Below are 20006 nucleotides of genomic sequence, written 5' to 3'. Positions count from 1 at the left end.
CGCGCAACTAGTCGGCCGACAAAGTTGATACAAAATGCGCCAGTCACGACACGGCAAAGTTGATACAAAAGGCAAATCTGTCGCGTGACGCGTAGTGAGTCTCATACAATTTCATACAAACAATATTTGGTCGCGTACTGACGTGTCGTGTCGTATCGGTCGACTGACGCATAGTGCGTTCAGACCTTTATATATGGGATGGCAAACCGTTTACCGTGGTTTCTAAGCTGATCAATCGAACTCGTACGATAGTTTGAAAGACTTGGCGATATTTGAATGGGACGCGTCGGGCCGAGTCGTCGGTAAAATAGAGACCTGCACCGACGCCATCTATCGAGTGGTGGGCGAGGCGGAGTCGCGTTTGTTCGCCGGCGGGTCGGTTGGCCACCGTGGAGGGGAGCGGCGAAAGAGAACCGCGGGGAGCGGCAACGGCGGGGCGGGGTGGGGAAGAGGGGAGCCCCGCGACCGCAAGATGAACGAGCACGGGGCGCATCACGACCACCACCACCATCTGCACCATCACCAGCACCCGCACCCGCATCAGCACCAGCACCACCAGTCGGAGCCGGACGCGGAAGCGGAAGACGAGGTGAGCCTGCCCCTCCCACCCCCACCTCCACCCCACCCCACCCCACCCCACACCCGGCGCCCGTCCTCCATCTTGTGTGTTGTTGTGCGTTTGTATCGCGGCCGAGGTTGGCGGCCGTGCGTCGGCTGTCAAACGCGTTGGTTGCGCCGCGCCCCACCCCACCCCCGACCCCACCCCGCCCCCGCCCCCCGACCCCGCCCGATCGATCGCCACCGCCCCGAGCCGAGCCGACTGCGCGCCCCTCTCACTCCACTCCACTCTCCGCACTCCGCACTCCGCACTCCGCTCTTCGCTCTCCGCTCTCTCTCCTGCCTCCGCAGACGTAAACAAATTGTCGGACTTCTTCACACTTCAGGCTTCAGGCTTCAGCCTTCAGACGGGAAGAGACGAGACGAGACGTGACGAGACGGAGCCCGTTCGTACAGCCACCATTGTCTGCTCTGCTTCTTACCGCATTGTCGCTCCCCGCACCCCTCGCCCCACCCTCACCCTCACCCCCACCCACTCCCCGCCCATCGATGTAAACGTCAACTTATATTCTGTTGCTGTTTGTTCATTTGTTACTTGCCGAAAATAAATGATACTGATTACAAGTACGTTCGATAATGCAAGAACATTACGATGAACGTTCGGAAATTCATGTAATATTTTTTCTTTTGTTTTTATTTTATTTTTAATTTTTATTCGATTGAGTACTTTTGAAATTATTTCATCTTTTGTTTTTTTTTTTCGTAATGTTTGTAGATCGTATTTAGCAGAATTTGAATATATTGCTTTTTTTTTCTATTCCTATGCATAAATCTATGAAGACATTTCACATGTTGATAATTCAATTTGTCGAGACCTTTTAGAATGCCTGAATAATAACTATGAAAATGAATGCCCCCACAGATCATATTTCACACCTTGATAATTCAATTTGTCGAGACCTTTTGCAATGCATCAAAACTATAAAAATGAATGCCCACATATATATGTATTATATTGTATTTTGCTTTCTCTACAAATATTATTCGCAGTGAAAGTATTTTTTGCCAGTATATCAACAGTATTAATTTTTTTAAATTTCAGATGTGAAGTACTTAATAGTGTCGCAAGTACTGATCTAACAGCTATTGATTTTATGTGTTTTTGAATCATACTTGCGACGATTTGAAAATGAAAAATTATAATATCAATCTCAAATTCAATCTTGTTTTTTTTTTTTTTCCTTTGTTTTATTTGAACATAATGTGATTTGAATAAACTGTAATTGTGATGATTGGCTAAAATTGTAACCACATTGTCCAATCAGTTGAAAACTTCACTTCAATTATTCTCATCCAAACATGAACGATTAAGAAAATATCGTAAATGAATTTATATATGTATGTATTTCAAATTTTACTTTATCTATGTACATAGTGACACTAGATAAGTTTTCGACTAAGTTAAAAATTCTACTAAGATTTTGACTGATTTGAACTCAATCAATCACTGATCACGTTTTCATGGTTTAGAAAATATGTGTATGTGTATTTTGGATATAATTTAAACACCATAACGGCGAAAACACACTGAAGAAAAGAGCGTAGCACATCTTTGTGGCTTCCAGCTAAGGAAGGGCATTCCCAGTTCATTGTTAATTCATAGGGCCTTATTATTTCGACAAGTGTCTCTTAGATCTCTTCACAGTCACTGTCAATATAAGGATAAAATATCGCCAGAAACACTCCAGGGGCTGATTTTTGGGATTGCAGGCTTCCTGAATGGCTATGTGTGCTTGTGATTTTTTACATGTGCAAAAATATCTTTAAAAAAAACACATCTCGAGTCCCTCTCAGTGTGTTTTCGCTCTTAGTCCTATCAGACCGAAGCTTAGTACCAGTTACTGAAATGTTTATCATTTCGCTCTAAATTTTTAGGTTAACTGGGAGTAGTACCTCCCCTTATAGGTCTCCTTTTTTTTGGAATCAATTATCTCCCAGACCGCTTAAAGGATTAGTTTGAAACTTTTTACATGGAGTAGGTATAAATGAGGCTTGTGAAAAGCCTAGTAAAAAATCGTACACATGCGTTTTTTTTTTATTTTTACCTCACCTGGAAGTAGTACTTTTACTGTAGTTTTCTTAATCATATAGTACTTTAAATCTTTATCTACATACAGTATGGATTATCCATAGTCCAAAATAAACTGAAAAAATTAACGTTAAAATCTTGCATAGCAACAGCATACTTTTCATGACGATTGTTCATTGTTCACCAAACACTACTTCACTTCTACAGCCATTGTAAAATCAAGGAGTAACTGCAGCTTTCAAAAATCCATTGAAAAATATTAATCACAGCTGGAAATATTATGACATTGTGAACTGTATTGTAAATATTAAAGAGTCAATAGATCATATCATCATATACCACTGCAGCGTGTGGGCCTCCTGGGCACACCATTTTAATCTGTCACGATCCAGTCTTTACCAGTGTGCACCTGCTATGTGTTTTATGTCATCGGTCTATCTGGTTCATTGATGGTCCACACTTCTTTTCCTGTCTCTTGAGTTGTCATCCGGTGACACATACCGTCCAGAATTCATCCGACATTCTGCATTCCCATTTCAGTATTGGGATGTGCTGAACAACATCCTTGACCTTAGTGCATCTTCTGGCTCTGTCTTTTAATAAGATGCCCAGCATTTTTCTCTATAGCCCTTTCGGCAACTTCAATTCTAAACCTTCTACATTGCACAAAAAAAGAAAAAAGGTTTTACGATAGTTTTTTCACCTCGCTTGGACCATTATCATGCCAACTGAACTTATTCAAATTCTACAGAAATGACAGACTTCTTGTTTTAAATCGCCTTCTATTTTTTTTTATCTGCACAAAAATCTAATCCCCATGGATAATGGGGGATTACTTTACATGTTTTAAAAAAAAAGAGTAGAAATATATTCGCTCGTGTCATTGGTCCACTTCTCAATCATGACTAAAGCCCGGACCCAGAGCGCGCCGTTCTTTGTTCAAATGTTGTAAATGCATTGTTAAAGGTTTGCCGAACAATTGAACAATGAGAGGCGCGCTTTGGGTCCGTACTCTAATCATAACACTATGGATACCAAGGATTACTCTTTCTATAACAAGGATTATAGTAAAAACATTCAAAATTATTATTTTAGAAATTATAAATTAAGTAGAAAATGTGATAATGACTTATGAGATTTGTATGAAAACTTTAATTTTATAGTCCCGATTTATTTTGGATTTCTTAAACGATGTGCAGGGTCAAAGAACAGACAATTGATATTTCACCAGATAACACATCAACATGTATTCATTGAATATAATTGAACGCAATATGTATTCATTGAATATACAAAAATTGGTCAAAACGCAAACGAATGATTCACTTTCAATTCTGCTAAATATTGTTGAAAGATACATATATCGCTAAACAAATTTATCTAAATCACCGTTTACTCTGTCTTATTATCATTATTTTTGTTCGTGTTTTAGAATGAAAGGACAATACAAAGCCAACACCAAATTGCTACCCCGACCACGTCGGCCACCGATCTCAGAGTCAATTCTCCCACCGTGAACTCTTCGCTACCTAACGTTGCGAAATATTTGGTATTCACAAACTTATTCCCAGGATCCGTATACGGTTCGTCAAATAAACTAGAAAATGGAAAACCCGTTCAGGTTCGCACTCACGATGCATACATATTTAGATTATAAATTAGCCGTTTTAATTTGATGTGACTTTGCAGGAAGGTATGCTCCAGCACAATTCGACGATATTGAACGGCAATTCCGGTTTCCTATTGCAAGAGCACCCTGAGTCGGTCTTGAGGCAGATTCACGGACTGCCGACATTGGAAACGGGAGCCGGTGGGTTCTTGCAACAGATTCCTCTCGGCACAAATTTATCTCAGGGTATAGCCAACATATCCGTACCTGTAAATGCCATACCAATAGGTACAATATATTAGACAATTTGAAAGTAATATTGTTTACTAACCAAATTTTTATCGCTAGTCTTATGTATATAATACATACTAACTGTACTAACGCTATACTTCTGTTGGCTAAACTTGTGTGGTGCCATTTATTGTATCCTTGCTATTTAGTCAAACTCCATCATACCATTTATGTGTTATTGTACTGAAAGATTTAGAAAAATTTTTCTATTCTATTCATTCAGATATTGTAAGTCATATATAATATTTAAATAGCATAAATCTTTAAAAAAAAAATTGTTATGGAGTTTGCCTAATTGTGAGCTTACTCGCTGTCTTTTATTTTGAGATCATTCAAACTATTTGAACATGCTTTATTTTCATTTTTAAAATTGTATTAGATGTTGCGGCAGCTTTAGGAAACCACACTCAACAATCGGAATCGGAGCAATTGCAACAAAGTAATTCCAGTCAGCAACAATCTCAACAGGTTTCAACAATCTTACAACTGTGTACGATTTACTATCGATAAATACATACATATTTTTTACATTTTTAATTACATTTTATAGAGTTCAAGTCAACATCAAACAATAATGGCAGGACAGCAGCTAATATCGAGTTCTTCAAATAGACCTCAAGATCATTCAAATAATCAACAAGTATGTGCATTCATTTTCAATATATGTATGTTTATATTGTATTAATATATTTTTTATTCATTTTTTATATCACTGTCTTTATAGCTAGAATTAACAGTTACCGAAGATGGGGTTGTAACGGTCGTGGATCATGTTACCCAGAAAGTATTGGGTACTGCCGCCACGACTACGGCCAAAGATGGACATACGGGTGGGGAAATTCAAGCTTTAACAGTCCAACAGTTGCAACAAATAGTCAATCAACAGGTTCGTTTGAGAATTGATCTTAATTCATTTTCTTTGATTAATGTTGCTTATATTCTTTTCCGTTTTTTTTTTTTTTAGATGTTAGACAGTGTAGTCCGAATTGAACAAGCTTCCGGAGAAACTCCTAATATCATAGTGACGCATAACGCCAATGGCACTACGTCGATAGTTGCGAGTAGTTCGCAAGGTTCCACTATTGTTAAAGATGATAAAGCTAAAATTTTAGGTCAGTTCAGTATACCAGAAATCAAAACAGAAGGAAAACTCGATCTCAAGGTACTCGTACAGGACTTAATGAATTGACTGATGGTCGTAATTTAAAAAGTGAAGCTTTTTTTCTATCTGCTATAGATCGGTCAGATGATGGATGTAAAAACCGCCGATGGATCTGTCGTTAAGATAGCGACTGCCCTCGGAGATCAGGATATTCAGAGCATGTACAAAGTGAGCGCTGAAGACCTGTCCCAATTGCTAGCATATCATGAAGTATTCGGAAAACTGAATTCAGAAGCAAGTGCACCGAAGGTATACATTTTCATCGCAGATTTTGTCAATTTTTATTTAGAGGCAAAATTGACAGTTTGATGGTTGTAGGTCATGTCGGAATCTGAAGCCGAAGCTGGAACCAGCAATGTATCCGAACCAGATAGTAGTCCTCCGTCTGTCGGTTCTGCAGGACCTCACTCTTGTGAACTGTGTGGAAAAATGTTTCAATTCCGATATCAACTAATTGTTCATAGGTATTTCAGTCATGTCCAATGTAAAGTATTGATGATGCAAAACTAAATAGTTGCTATACACATTTTTTTCTTGTTATAGGAGATATCATGCAGAAAAGAAGCCTTTTACTTGTCAAGTGTGTGGTCAAGCATTTACTTCAGCCGAAGACTTATCTAGGCATGGAAAATGCCATTTAGGAGGTTCTATGTTCACTTGTGTCATATGTTTCCATGTATTTGCCAATGCACCTAGTCTTGGTAATTGACGTTTTATTTATTTAATTAGAATTGGATAATGAACGTAATGTCTAATTTTATTTTTTATTTTTCATCAACAGATAGACATATGAAACGCCATTCCCAAGATAAACCTTATTCGTGTAATACATGCCAAAAGTCCTTTGCTCGTAGAGAACATTTAGATACTCACGTTCGAAGTCATACAGGCGAAACTCCGTATAGGTATGGAATTTATAGTGTTTTCTCACCTAAAAAGAATGTTTGTTGTTTTTTTTTGTATATTGCACATATATTTTTTATTACATTTTCCATTGCAGATGTCAATATTGTTCTAAAACGTTTACACGTAAAGAACATATGGTAAATCATGTAAGAAAGCATACAGGAGAAACGCCCCATAGATGTGATATATGTAAAAAATCATTTACAAGAAAGGAACATTTTATGAATCACGTTATGTGGCATACAGGTTTGTATTTTTATTTCTTATCCTGTATAAATAATTATTGATACTATTTGTTTGTTGAATTATTTTAGAAAAACATTTTTTTTTTTGATTATGAAGACATTGATATTTTACCTAGAATTATTTTAATAGGATGTGATTTCAATCCTTTATTTGTGATGTTTTTATTTCTTATATAATAATGGTTTTTGCTTTGGGTAATTAATTTTGTTATACTAATAAATATTATTAGATTTGCATGGTTCAAATTTAAAATAAAATTGTCAGTACATAAGGTTTTGTATGGTTGTAAGGCTGATGATCCATAAATAAATTTAGATTAAATCCATAGTTTGAGGAAAACATGTGGAAAGAATATTAAATTATTCTGTGATAATAAAGCGAGATGGGTTCAAATTAAATTAAATTTTGGGAATTGTGTCACTTTATTTTATTATGTTACTTTGCGTTTTGCCATATGTGGTGGAGTTCTATTCTACCATTCCCGAACGATTGTTTCATAATGTTTTATAATATTTTTAGTGTAAAAAATCTTAGAAGAATGGTAAATAAAATTTCATCTAAATATGATGGAGTTGTGCAAGGAAATCAAACCCACAATAGTGGTAATTGGATTATTACGCACATTGCGATCGCCCAAAAGACAATTTTTGTCATGAAAATCGCGAACATGGAATATTTAGCAGTCGAGTTCTCGTTAGTATGATTGACTTTTCGGCTGCCAGATGTTCCGTTATATAGATTTTAGTGACTTTTGGGCGAGCGCTTTGTAGGCAATAATCACTGAAGCCACAATAGTATAATATCGTCAGTCCGGAAGAAAAACTTCACAAAAAAAAGCGATCTTTGAGTTATCGATTGCATACATTCCGAATAAAATCATTCTTTTCGCTAGAAAAATGTCATTTGTCTAGTTCAAGTTACGGTTGACACACGGCAATAGTTTCGTTTTTCACTTGCAGGGAAGTGTGTTCACCATGTTCAAACTTAAATCGTTTCTATTGAATAGAAAAGACAAATTTTAACTTCTGATGTTTACTTTCGGACTGACGATATTTACCCAGTTCGGTGATTACTAGTCAAATGTGAACCGGTCACAGGACAACCTGTCGCTCTAGATCGGTCACACTAAAACTGGTCACACCCTAAAATCGGTCACGAGAGAACTGGTTGATCGATTTTAGGGAACATTTTTAGGGTGTGACGGGTCATCACGTGTGACCAATCTAGAGCGACCGGTTGTCCTGTGACTGATTTACATATGACTAGTAGTTCGTTAACCATTTACCCACTGCAATTCGATTTATTTTATTTTTGTATAATATAAAATGTGGGTTAGATTATTTTGGCAAAACTGTGCACACTCGTGCAACAAAATTAAAATGTATCGGCCAAACGTACAAATATTCCGAAAAAGTTCGAAAGGGGAGCTTCCCGAGTGAAAGACGTGCGTTTTATATGGAAGAGAGAGGGGAAAAAGATTGAGCGTATGGAACGCGCGTATTCAGCACGAAACAAAACAAAGGAAAGTGCAAAGTAAGGAAGGGGAGGGGTGGAGGCGTGGGGGGGGTGGCGCTAGGAGGGGAAGGGAAGGGAGGGGGAAGCGGTCGCTGCGGCTGCGGCTCGTCTCGGCGATCGATCTGTGTCGGCGCTACCAATCGATCGCGCAGCTCGCGTGCGTGCTTGTGTGTGTGTGCGAGCGAGCGAGCGAGCGGGGAGTGCAATTCGAGTGGAGTGGAGTGGAGTGGAGTGGTGGTGGTGGCAACAGTGGAACCGACCGCTGACAGCTGCCCGCGCGCGTCCCCCTCCGCTGCCGCCGCCGCCGCTCCCCGCCGGCCACTCCCCTCCGCCGCCGCCGCCGCCGCCGCGAAATGGACACGAAGGCGGGCGCCGCGGCCGCGCCCATGGAGCCCCCCGACATCAAACCCGTCATCTTCGTGGACGTCCTCACCTCCGAGGACATGCTGGTGGTGGAGACGCAGCGAATCAAGAGTCAGTATCGACCCCCACCCCTCGCCCCGCCGCCATTACATGCGAACCGCACGACACGAATACACTCTCGCACCCACACCCACACCTACACCTACACCTACACGTACGCTGCAACTCCTCGACTGTGCAATTCCGATGCGATGCTTTTTTTTTTATTTTATTTCAATTTATTTTTTCGTTCGTTCTTTTTTTTATCCTCCACTTCTACTTCCTATGCATCCGTCATTCGTTGAATGTCGCATACTTTTTCGAACGCAATACGCGCTGATGGACGCTCCAAGCTGATCTAAATAGCCATATGAAAAAAAATTCCGATTTCATTTGTTTTTTTTTTTACGATTATTATATTTCCACTGAATCATCATTCCTTTGTTGTTTTTTTTTTCTTTCTTTTGTTTCATATAATAAAAATCTCCATATTGAAAAATAATGCATCCAACTTTCAATGCACATATGAAAATTTTCGGCCATTATAATAGTGTTTTCATTTGATTTAATTATACATATGTATTTATATTATACACCAAAGCAGTCTGAACTTTTTTTTTTTATTCTATTTTCAATAAAAATTAATCGCGATCTAACAATAAATATGGTTACACGACAATTGGTGCAAGTCCAAAAGGTTCAACGACAAAATGTACCCGAAAATTAGTGCACTGACAAAATGTACCCGAGACAAAATGATCACGCGATAAAATGTCCACGGAAATAATGTTCAAGCGACAAAATGTTCAAAAATCCTAAATTTTTAAAGTTAATTATAAATTATTATTATTTTTCAATTTAAATAAGTAAATATTGCATACGGTTGAGAAAACCTGTCATTTACACTAATTTAATAACGCCCGCGATGTATACGATAAAAAGTAAATTATTCATTTGAAATAAAGAAAATTTTGGAGACGGTTGAGAAGCCCTGCCATATAAACTAATTCAATGTAATCTGCAGTTCATACGTTTAGAATTTTTTTTTTTCAATTTAAATAAGTAAATATTGGATACGGCTAAGAACCCCTAACATTTAAACTAATTCAATGACATCTTAAAATGATATTCAATGAGTCACAATGACATTCGCTTAAAATGTAATTGTTGAATTTAAATAAGAATATGTTGGTGCGGTTGAGAACACCTGTAATTTATACTAATTTAATAACATCCGCGATCTATACGATAAAAAGTACCATATACATCCATAAATATAATACAATAAAAAGTTACTTTTTCCATTAAAATAGGAAAATTTAGGATTTTTGAACATTTTGTCGCTTGAACATTATTTCCGTGAACATTTTGTCGCGTGAACCTTTTTTCGCGGGTACATTTTGTCAGTGCACTAATTTTCGGGTACATTTTGTCGTTGAACCTTTTAGACTTGCGCCAATTGTCGCGTCCCCAATAAATATGTATGAGAAAATAATATTTTATAGAACTTTTGATAAAAATTGCAATTTAAAATATAATCATACGAATAAAAAAAGGAACATAAACGCTACATTTGATGAAATGATATATCATCAGTATGATGGCAGAAAACTCTACATCAAAAATTCTTGTTTTGAAGAAGTTTGACGGTCTCTATTTCGTGACCTAAAGCATTATTAATACTTTGAATAATAAATTCAAAACATTACGTTTTCTGCTAGTATACTGACGATGTGTAAAATCATTAACGCTATTCAAATTTGGCAATATTTTCAAAGTCGGAATTGTACGATGAATCGTAAACATCGGTCAAAATGTTCTCACCACTCTCAAGAATTTCAATTTTATAATGTTCATATCAGAAAATGCAAATACATAGATCCAAAACAAGACAAAATTTTGTGCCACTTTGTCAATATACATACACAACACTGAACGAATACTCTAATTGTTTCAAGATATTTTCAGGTTATGTTTATCCAAATAAGTACATTTCAAAAATGGAGCAAAAATCAACCTCCAAATCACACAACAATTGACCTGTTTTATACATTTAAAAAATTACATACTGAAAGCCACAGTTCGATGAAGAAAGAATATTTATATTGTTCTAAAGATTTGTCGTATGCTGGGAATGCAATATAATTGAAATAAAAATTTATATTTTAAAAAAATAACTCAAATGTATACAAAAAGTATTTCATTGTGTACACCGTGTAAATTTACAGGACCTTCCGAACTGGATATATATGTAATAATTGGCAATCATTGATTAAGTCACAACACAATTATATAGTAGTAAATGAAAGATGAGTTCGTAGCGTAAGAATGATGAAGCTCCCCCCTCGTTATACGTATAGGTGTCTTTGTACAGTTTGTCCGATTGTGTTAGTTTTGTTAGGTATTTATTCTCTTTTGAAATTGCTCCACAGGCGAAACTCCACATCATTGCGAAATATGCGGAAAGAAATATACCCGTAAAGAGCATCTGGCTAACCACATGCGCTCGCACACTAACGATACACCATTTCGATGTGAGATTTGCACCAAGTCTTTTACAAGAAAAGAGCACTTCACCAATCACATCATGTGGCACACCGGTAAAAAAACCAGTGGATCATTATTCTATTGACGACCAAAGTTGATCTTCGATATTGAGATTATTTGACACAGTTTCACTTTAGCGTTAAAAAAATAATACTACAGCAATTCTTATTATACATACGTAGCTTGAAGCTACTGTTATATATCAAAAGTCCTTTTATTTCTTTCGTTTTTTTAACTGAATCACAACATATAATATATTTTTATTATTTTGCATCTTTTCTGTGGGTTCGATTCGCCTTATTTTTTTTATATATATATTTGTTCCACTTGTTATGTCACCGTATTTATTTATCATTATAAATACATAGTTTAATTTTTATTTTTGTTAAAGCACCAACGTTTTCTTCAAATATGAAATGTATGCCATAACATTATATTAATAATAATCTGTTATAAATATTTTTATTCTTACATAGGTGTTCTAGGATTACATTAAAAATACTTTCCGTTTATTTTTCCATACGTTTTTATGATTTCTATCCGACTGAAATAGTCTCCAATGAGATTGAATTGTAAATTTGTACTACTTTGTATATTTATTTGAAGGCCTACTTTCTGTCCATAGTCTTTTGAACCCATAGAATGGCGCAAATATATGCAAAATATATTGATTGTAATTATCAAACATCTCATTTTATCGCTGGCTTGTGCTGACATTTTGTGATGATGGTTGAAATAATTCTTATATATTATGTGCATTTTATAACGTCGACGTATGCATACTCGCTATTTTGATCGAAACATTCAGTCACGAGTAATATTTTTATCGTATTACATTTATAAAATCAAAATATCTCACGTATGCATACGTCTAGATTCATTCTAGATAATTGAGATAGATATCATTTTCAATTATTTATAGTGAAATAGTTCAGTTTAAAGTCCACTCACTGTACTCTCGCTGCACATCGTAGTGAAAGTACAAAGTTCTAGCTTATTGCGTCATAGTTTTTTTTTTTTGTATTTGGTTTATATTGTATAGAATTCGAATGATCGATTTTTCTTCCTTTAATAATTCAATGAGTAAATCATCGGTGTTTGTAGGCAGGGTGCTTTGTAACGAATGTCGCTCAAAGCCACTATCACAATTTCTAGGATCAACTGCGACGATAAGCCAGAACTTGTGTGTAGTGAAATGATCGCATACTATAGTACTTACTTATTTATGATTTTAATTTTTTTTCTCTTTCTAAGCAGCGTAACTATCATTTTAGTTTTCGTTTTTAATAATAGGTGAAACTCCACACCGGTGTGATTTTTGCTCCAAAACTTTCACCCGTAAAGAGCACTTATTAAATCATGTGCGGCAACACACAGGTGAATCGCCCCATCGGTGCGCGTACTGCTCCAAGTCGTTCACCAGGCGGGAGCATCTCGTCAACCACGTACGGCAACACACGGGAGAGACACCTTTCCGCTGTACCTATTGCCCAAAAGCTTTCACCAGAAAAGATCATTTGGGTTAGTATATACATATATATATATATACACGTAGAAGTAGAATGCATAGAATGGTCATTGTTAACAAAAGTATCGTCTAAAAGCGAGCCATCGAAGGGAGAGACGGAAAGTCAGAAGAGAGACAAAAGAGAGAGAGAGAGACGAAGTTTAGCAAACAATGAACAAACTCTGCCGTGTATAGTTTTTGTAGCAACATTTTTGGAGGTTGAGAGCGATTCTATGCATTCTACTTCTATGTACGTATATGAATAATTGGGTTACCTGACAACTCATTCACAGATTTTCCGTAAACCGATGATGCGCTCCAGGCATTTCGTATACGGCCATCTCTTTCTCACCCCGTCTGTTCACCATGATCTCGTTTACTCTGCCATTATGTATGCAGCCATCTCTTTCACAGACCGTCTGTTCACTGATAACAGACGGTCTGTGAAAGAGATGGCTGCATACGTAATGGCAGATTAAACGAGATCATGGTGAACAGACGGGGTGAGAAAGAGATGGCCGTATACGAAATGCCTGGAGCGCATCATCGGTTTACGGAAAATCTGTGAACGAGTTGTCGTGTCACCGAATAATTGGACGTATATTCTATATGATTTGATTTTTCAATAGTGAATCATGTGCGACAACACACGGGGGAGTCTCCACACAAGTGCACTTATTGTTCTAAGTCGTTCACTCGCAAAGAGCACCTCACGAACCACGTACGTCAACACACCGGGGAGTCTCCGCACCGATGTGCCTACTGCTCAAAGTCCTTCACCAGAAAAGAGCATCTCACCAATCACGTCAGGTACGATTTTCGTCTGTTGTTTGTGTTTGAATTGATGTCGGCAGCTTAAAAATTGTTGTTTCAATCTGAAGGAAACACACGGGAGAGACTCCGTACGCGTGCAGCTACTGTCCGAAAGCGTTCAGCAGAAAGGAACATTTGACGAACCATATCAGGTGAATTTTCTTTGTCCGTACTCACTTATTCTTATATGAAGAAGTTCCGTATTGAATGAATACGCTAGATTAGGTTTTATTTTTTTGCATTCGTATTTTTGTTTCTGTGCAGTCCTCATTTAGAAATAAATAATCGCTATTTTCGTTCGTGTGAAAACTCTTTGAACCGTTCATTGTTCAAGCATCTTTTACATACTAAACTTTTGTACTGTGAGCAGACATTTGCGTTAGCTGAATGAAGAGCCTGGTTGGCTTGTTTATTACATGTTGGACGTTGGTTTTTTTTTTGTTTTTTTTTTATATTATTATTGCACAAACGTACGTAATTCTAACGTGCGTTCTTGTTTTAAATTTAAATCTTAAGGATTTAATGGAAACGTATTTGCATCATTCGATCTGCACTCACCAAAAAGTTCATCATTGACACTCTGTAACGAAAAAATTTGTGTCAGTTGAATAAATTGCGCTTGAAATGAGAGCGAGACTGTTGATTCATAGTTGTGAGAGTAATTCATCACGCATTTCACTTCTTTTACTTGGTTTGATTAGTGATATTTTTATACCGTAGTAGAATTTACAAATTTTTTAAATAAGCTTTTTCACATGTGTTAAAAATTTAATAACTAGAATTTGTTAATTTAAACCTTTATATGGTTATATTTGCTAAAAAGGAAGCATACGGGCGAGACGCCGTACAGCTGTGCATACTGCTTGAAGTACTTCAGCCGAAAGGAACATTTAAACAATCACGTCAGGTGAGAGACAAATGTGTAATTAGCCAGTGATATAGTTTACCTTTGTATTATCAGTTTTATTCCGTGCTAGTAGAAGTCATACCAAAAATGGGGAAGTGAAGTGCTTGTGGTGGTGATATTATTAACTGACACAAAGTTTCTTTAACATTTCATTCATCATGTGGCTAAATTGTTTCTCCTCATCGACATTACATCTGACTAATATTAATAATAATCACATGATATTTCTCGTCATCTTTGCAAATGTTGCAAATGTTCTTTCCCATTTTTTAGGTGACTTTTGCTAACAAATAATATTGTCACGTGATATTATTCTAATAATTATCATTGATCAATTGACTTCATCAATTTGAAGGCTATCTATCTGCATTATATTTTTTTCTAAAGTTTAACATTACGAAGGGAATCACTCGATTGGTTTATTTCATGCATTTAAATTGAATTAATTCATAGTTAAATATAATGGTATTTGAACATAAAGGAAACATACGGGAGAGTCCCCATACACTTGCACCTACTGCTCCAAGGCGTTCACCAGGAAAGAGCATCTAAACAATCACGTCAGGTGAGAATCCTACCCACATTTACTATTATGGTTTTTGTAATGAATAATTTACCAAATAAATCTTGGTAGCACTTTTACGTATGTAGTTAGTTTTTGGTGTGTTTATATTAATTGTTTAATAACACTGAGCAACAACAAAAAAAATACCTGGGCAGAGACTAATCAATCTTTACCCAGTTTGAACCATTAAATCTGAATAATGACAGTGGTTTTTGTTGATTTTCTCTCGTTTATGAATTATGAGCGTTTAAAGAAAACCGCAATTTTATCGATTTTTGGCTTCTGTAAGCTTTAACTAACAATCTAGCATTGCTGTGCTAAAAGTGAGTATTGGAATCAATAGTCAATGTTTTTTTCTATTGATTACGATTTTTAATTGCTTTAAAATATTTATATTTAATTATCTTGCAAATTTTAAATGTCAATAATCTACTTTTTTTCATAATACGAGCTTATTCACTAATTTTTCACTTTGCCACGTTAATAAGGATCGGTTTTTTTTTTATCTAAACATACTAATTCGAGCGGTAAATGATTTTATATGTTAAAAATTACTGTTGTTGATGACAGTATACATGATGCAAGAGTGAGTTAAAGATTGGAAAGGGCATCATTCGATCTCTCGAGTAATGAGAGGCCCCGCCTAAAACACTTCATAATGTAATTTTAAATCATGTATTTTCGAATTATTAGTATGTTTTTAGGTAAAATGAAAAAATATTGAAATTGAAAACCAATCCTTCTAAACATAGTGAAATATAAAACTGGCCCAATAAATGCATGATAGCTTGAGAAAAAAAAAATTTACTTAAAATTCGCTAGATAATTCATTATATGTATTTTAATTCAATTGAAAAATCTTCTGACCGTTAGGTTTTTAGTTAGACTGCAAAAGCCAAAAATCTGTAAAATTTGTACATTTTTTAAACGCTCATATCTCATTAGTGAGAGAACACCAACAAAAACCATTGTCATATTCGAATTCATTGGGTCAAACTTCGTAAAGATTGATTAGTCTCCGCTCCAGTAAGTAAAAAACATGATTTGTTATTGTTCAGTGTAATTGCCATTTGTATATGAGACAATCAAGGCTATCTTCATACTATTAAATGTGTTCAAAATAATTTCATTATTCCTTATACTATTTATATGTATGCGATTTTATTATATTTGAATTCTATTCAGTTTATTGTGATTGTGTATGTATGTGTGTTCACAGTTGTATTTACATACATTGTAAATTATTTCTAACTGGACGGTGTTGTAAAATTATTATTTTGAATTAGTTTTATTATTATTTTGAGTTTTTCAATTTGGTTTGAAAGAATAATCTGCATTTTTAAAAGATTACATACTATCCACAATTAGAATACACACCGGTGAATCGCCGCATCGATGCGAGTTCTGCCAGAAAACATTCACCAGGAAGGAACACTTGACGAACCACTTGCGGCAGCACACGGGCGAGACACCTCACCGATGCAACGTCTGCAACAAACCCTTCACAAGAAAAGAACACCTGATCAACCATATGCAGTAAGTAGTGCCCGCCTGAACAGCGTCAAACAATCTGTATATAAAATAGCATTTTTGTTTATTTGATTCTATTTCATCTTTCAGACGATTTCATACCGGTGAACGTCCTTTTTCATGCCTCGAGTGCGGCAAATCTTTCCCTCTCAAAGGTAATCTTATATTCCATCAGCGCTCACATAATAAGGGTGTACTGGCTGCACGTCCTTACCGTTGCGATCTCTGTCCGAAGGATTTTATTGGAAAAGGTTAGTAGTGGTGTTTTCAATTTTTCAATGCTTATTTTGTTTGTATGTATATTTATTGATTTTGTTACTCGACAGGACATTTGGCTTCGCACAGACGTTCACATACTGGAGAGAAACCCCATGCGTGTGAACACTGTGGAAAGACCTTTGTCGAAAAGGCCAATATGTCTAGGCATATGCGAACACACGAACTTGAGGAAGCCAGAGGTGGTAGTGTGATCGGTGAAGACGGCGATTCAACTCCGACACCGACTCCGATCACTCCAACGGCGCCAAGCGGTGCAAATGCTACCCAGCAAAATATGCCCATGATGCATATGACAGGACAAGTAAATAAATTGATTCGTTTTTACGATATGCTTTGAATCATACTGACCAAAAAAAAAAAAAAAAAAAACATTTCCATTTTTTTACCTTTTAACCATTCTGTTTATTTTATTTGTTTACTGATTGATGATATTCAGTCATTTTTTTATTTATTTAATTTATTTATAGTACAACTTTATATCTCCTCATTCGATTAATTGGTTTGTGCAGTTTGATTAATGGTGATTCTGTAAAATTAGAGGGAACACTGATTGATTGCTTTTACATGTAAAGCAGAATGTATACTGAATGTTCAGACGATTGACGGACGCTTCAACCCCTGTCGGCTAAAATATCCATCCATTAATTCATGAAATAAAAAGTTAGCCGACAGGGTGTGGAGAATTTAGCGTGTGTCTGATGTTTCAGTGTGCCCTCTCGCTTAAGCGTCATTCTTACTTATGATTTTCTCTGAATGTTTACAGAGTCCACAACTTAGGATATGAGGAGGTTCGTTAAAATAAACATTAAAATAAAAACAAAAACAAATACAATAAATAAGAACTCGCATTCGTGTTTTAATAAGTGAAAATTCGTGTTGACTGAATATTTTGTTGGCGCAAAATTTGAATAGCGTGTTTAAATCTACGTTTAAATATATATTTTCTCTATCAGGTGATTTCTGAAGGTGCTCAAGGACAAAGAACATTGGGTGTCCTTCATCATCAGGGTCAACAGCAATCATTGCCACACCATCCGGTGTTAAGGATTTAATTTTAAAGATTGAAAGTAAACTGTTAATTATTTGTTAATTGATTAATAGTATAGATTGTTAATTAATTAACAAAGAATTATTGATTCGTGGTTTTTCATTATATTTTTGCATTTTTCCATAATTTCATCCAACACAAAACTTGATATTACTACACCGTGGACATGTAATAATTAAAATAAGGAGAAAACCATTTTATGGTGTAGACAAATTCAGTGGTGATAATAAAGTTATAGTGTTATAAATTTTAGTGTGTATAATAATAATAATTGAATAATAATATTAAATATTTGCCTACTTCTAAAAAAAATAATTATTTTGAAATGTGCTACCAAATACTGTTTGAGAACGTGAAACTGCAATAAGTGAATAATAAATAGCTTAAAATGCCTATATTTTGTGCACTATTCAAATATTTATATGGATTAATATTTTTTACTAATTTCATATTTATTTTAGTCGTTTATAATACATTTTTATGTACCATTAAAAGAATTTCTTATTTATCTCATAACTCCCTGTTAAAAATATTGCATATTGGCTTAGGTTTTTTTCAATTAGCAAATGAAGCTATTTCCAGGTTAAAAGACTTGCTGGAATTATGTATGCAAATATTTATTGTATCATACATTTCTATTATTTATTATTCTGTTGAATTTTGTAATGTATGTACATTTTTTAACCAACTGATTTTTTAAGTATACATATAAATATCATATAGCACTGTATTCCACATACATATACGATTTATTTGTGTCACTCACTTTTCTTATTTTATTAGGGCAATAAACTAGTTGAAAATTATAAGTACTTCACATGTGAACATTTTATATAATATATTTATGTTTCACCTGCTTTTCTTCTTTTAATAAGGTTTTTTGTACTATTTTGTTTATTAAGTTTTCCTTTTGCTATTACCCCACCACCTTTGAAGAAAAATTAAATTTAATATATTTTTTTATTTTTCATATTGTATTCCCAAAAAACGTAATATATGCGCGCCTAGGCTGAAAACCTTAAATTTGATGGAAGTGGACGTTAATATTAATTTCAATACGTTGTATGCATTTATTGTTCTATTTATTTATGCGACACTTGTACATTTATATTTATTATAAAATAATAATAAAAAAAATGAGAGCTTCGAAGATATATTTTTTATAATCGTATATATTACTGAGAGGACTCTCTTCACTTTACTTTGTATATTTTAGTTAGGAGGTTGAGTAAATTTATATAAACGATTCACTCTTGAATCAAACAGTTCTCAAGTGCGGCCGATATATGTAATTTTATTTTAATTTCATTTTTTATTTTATTTTTTCATTTAATGCGGCCTAATACCGCTTGGGAATCATTGTCATGATTGAATCAATTTTTTTTTAAACTAAAGAAACGATAACTTTTTTCATTTTTGTATTTTACATGTTTTTTTTTATTCACAATTTTTGTAAAAATGTGTATAACTGTATATTACAAGGAAAAATATAACGTCAAAGTATCATTTTAAATAAATATATATATATATATATATATATATATATATATATATATATATATATATATATATATATATATATATATATATTGTCCTAAAACATTCTAATTGAAAATATTTTTTATATATAAAATTCATTGAATTTGGAAATAAATAAAAAAAAAACAAAATTTTTTATACTTTCGATCTAATGTAATTTTAATCATTCAACCGACCTGGGATCGGTGATTTTTTTTTGGTAATCAACTGACGATTTGATTTCCGTGTCGCAATTTTGAATAAATCGGATTAGTTTTAGTCTGTATTTGAAAGTCTTGTCGATTTGTCTGACTTGTTTGTAGTAAAATGAACATATTCACAATCAGCATTAGCGACATCACGTTTCGATCGATCCCGAATTCTCACGAGTAGACTTTTCATAAATTAATATTTTTACTATGTAAAAAGAAATGTGTATGTATATTGTTAGAGTTTGATTTGATGTTTTACCTATTATTGCAGGAATATTAGTGAATTTTATTAAAAAAAAAAA

At 35.0% G+C, this 20006-nt stretch overlaps 1 protein-coding gene across 20 annotated transcripts; it reads left to right on the top strand.

The window, feature by feature from the left end:
* Positions 1 to 357: 357 nt before the first annotated feature.
* Positions 358 to 18248, top strand: LOC143913072 (uncharacterized). 20 transcript variants are annotated; one of them, XM_077432603.1, is made up of 22 exons: positions 358 to 589; positions 4080 to 4268; positions 4337 to 4457; positions 4927 to 5015; positions 5098 to 5187; positions 5272 to 5433; positions 5512 to 5709; positions 5785 to 5958; positions 6028 to 6173; positions 6253 to 6410; positions 6491 to 6614; positions 6710 to 6861; positions 11211 to 11378; positions 12619 to 12846; positions 13462 to 13642; positions 13714 to 13797; positions 14469 to 14552; positions 15034 to 15117; positions 16486 to 16653; positions 16738 to 16898; positions 16974 to 17227; positions 17690 to 17861. In XM_077432603.1, exons 1-22 carry the CDS (start codon positions 473 to 475, stop codon positions 17708 to 17710), a joined length of 3153 nt encoding a protein of 1050 aa, XP_077288729.1. In that variant the 5' UTR covers positions 358 to 472; the 3' UTR covers positions 17711 to 17861. The 20 variants fall into 20 exon arrangements, with proteins under 20 accessions (XP_077288729.1, XP_077288724.1, XP_077288738.1 ...); XM_077432598.1 differs by having other exon boundaries at positions 361 to 589; positions 4337 to 4544; positions 5794 to 5958; XM_077432596.1 differs by lacking the exon at positions 17690 to 17861 and adding an exon at positions 17880 to 18248 and having other exon boundaries at positions 393 to 589; positions 4337 to 4544.
* The last annotated feature ends 1758 nt before the right edge of the window (positions 18249 to 20006 follow it).

This window comes from Arctopsyche grandis, chromosome 6 (assembly GCF_051622035.1).
Source record: "Arctopsyche grandis isolate Sample6627 chromosome 6, ASM5162203v2, whole genome shotgun sequence".
NCBI lineage: Eukaryota > Metazoa > Arthropoda > Insecta > Trichoptera > Hydropsychidae > Arctopsyche > Arctopsyche grandis.
Note: the sequence above shows the minus strand (reverse complement) of the source record. Positions and strands in the feature narration are given on the sequence as shown.

Bases quoted from the DNA above. Each gene is read 5' to 3' on its own strand.
- LOC143913072 (XM_077432596.1), top strand. From the start codon at position 473: ATGAACGAGCACGGGGCGCATCACGACCACCACCACCATCTGCACCAT. The intron at 5,959-6,027 runs GTATACATTTTC...TGATGGTTGTAG, and splicing joins CAGAAGCAAGTGCACCGAAG to GTCATGTCGGAATCTGAAGC. The intron at 6,174-6,252 runs GTATTTCAGTCA...TTCTTGTTATAG, and splicing joins TATCAACTAATTGTTCATAG to GAGATATCATGCAGAAAAGA.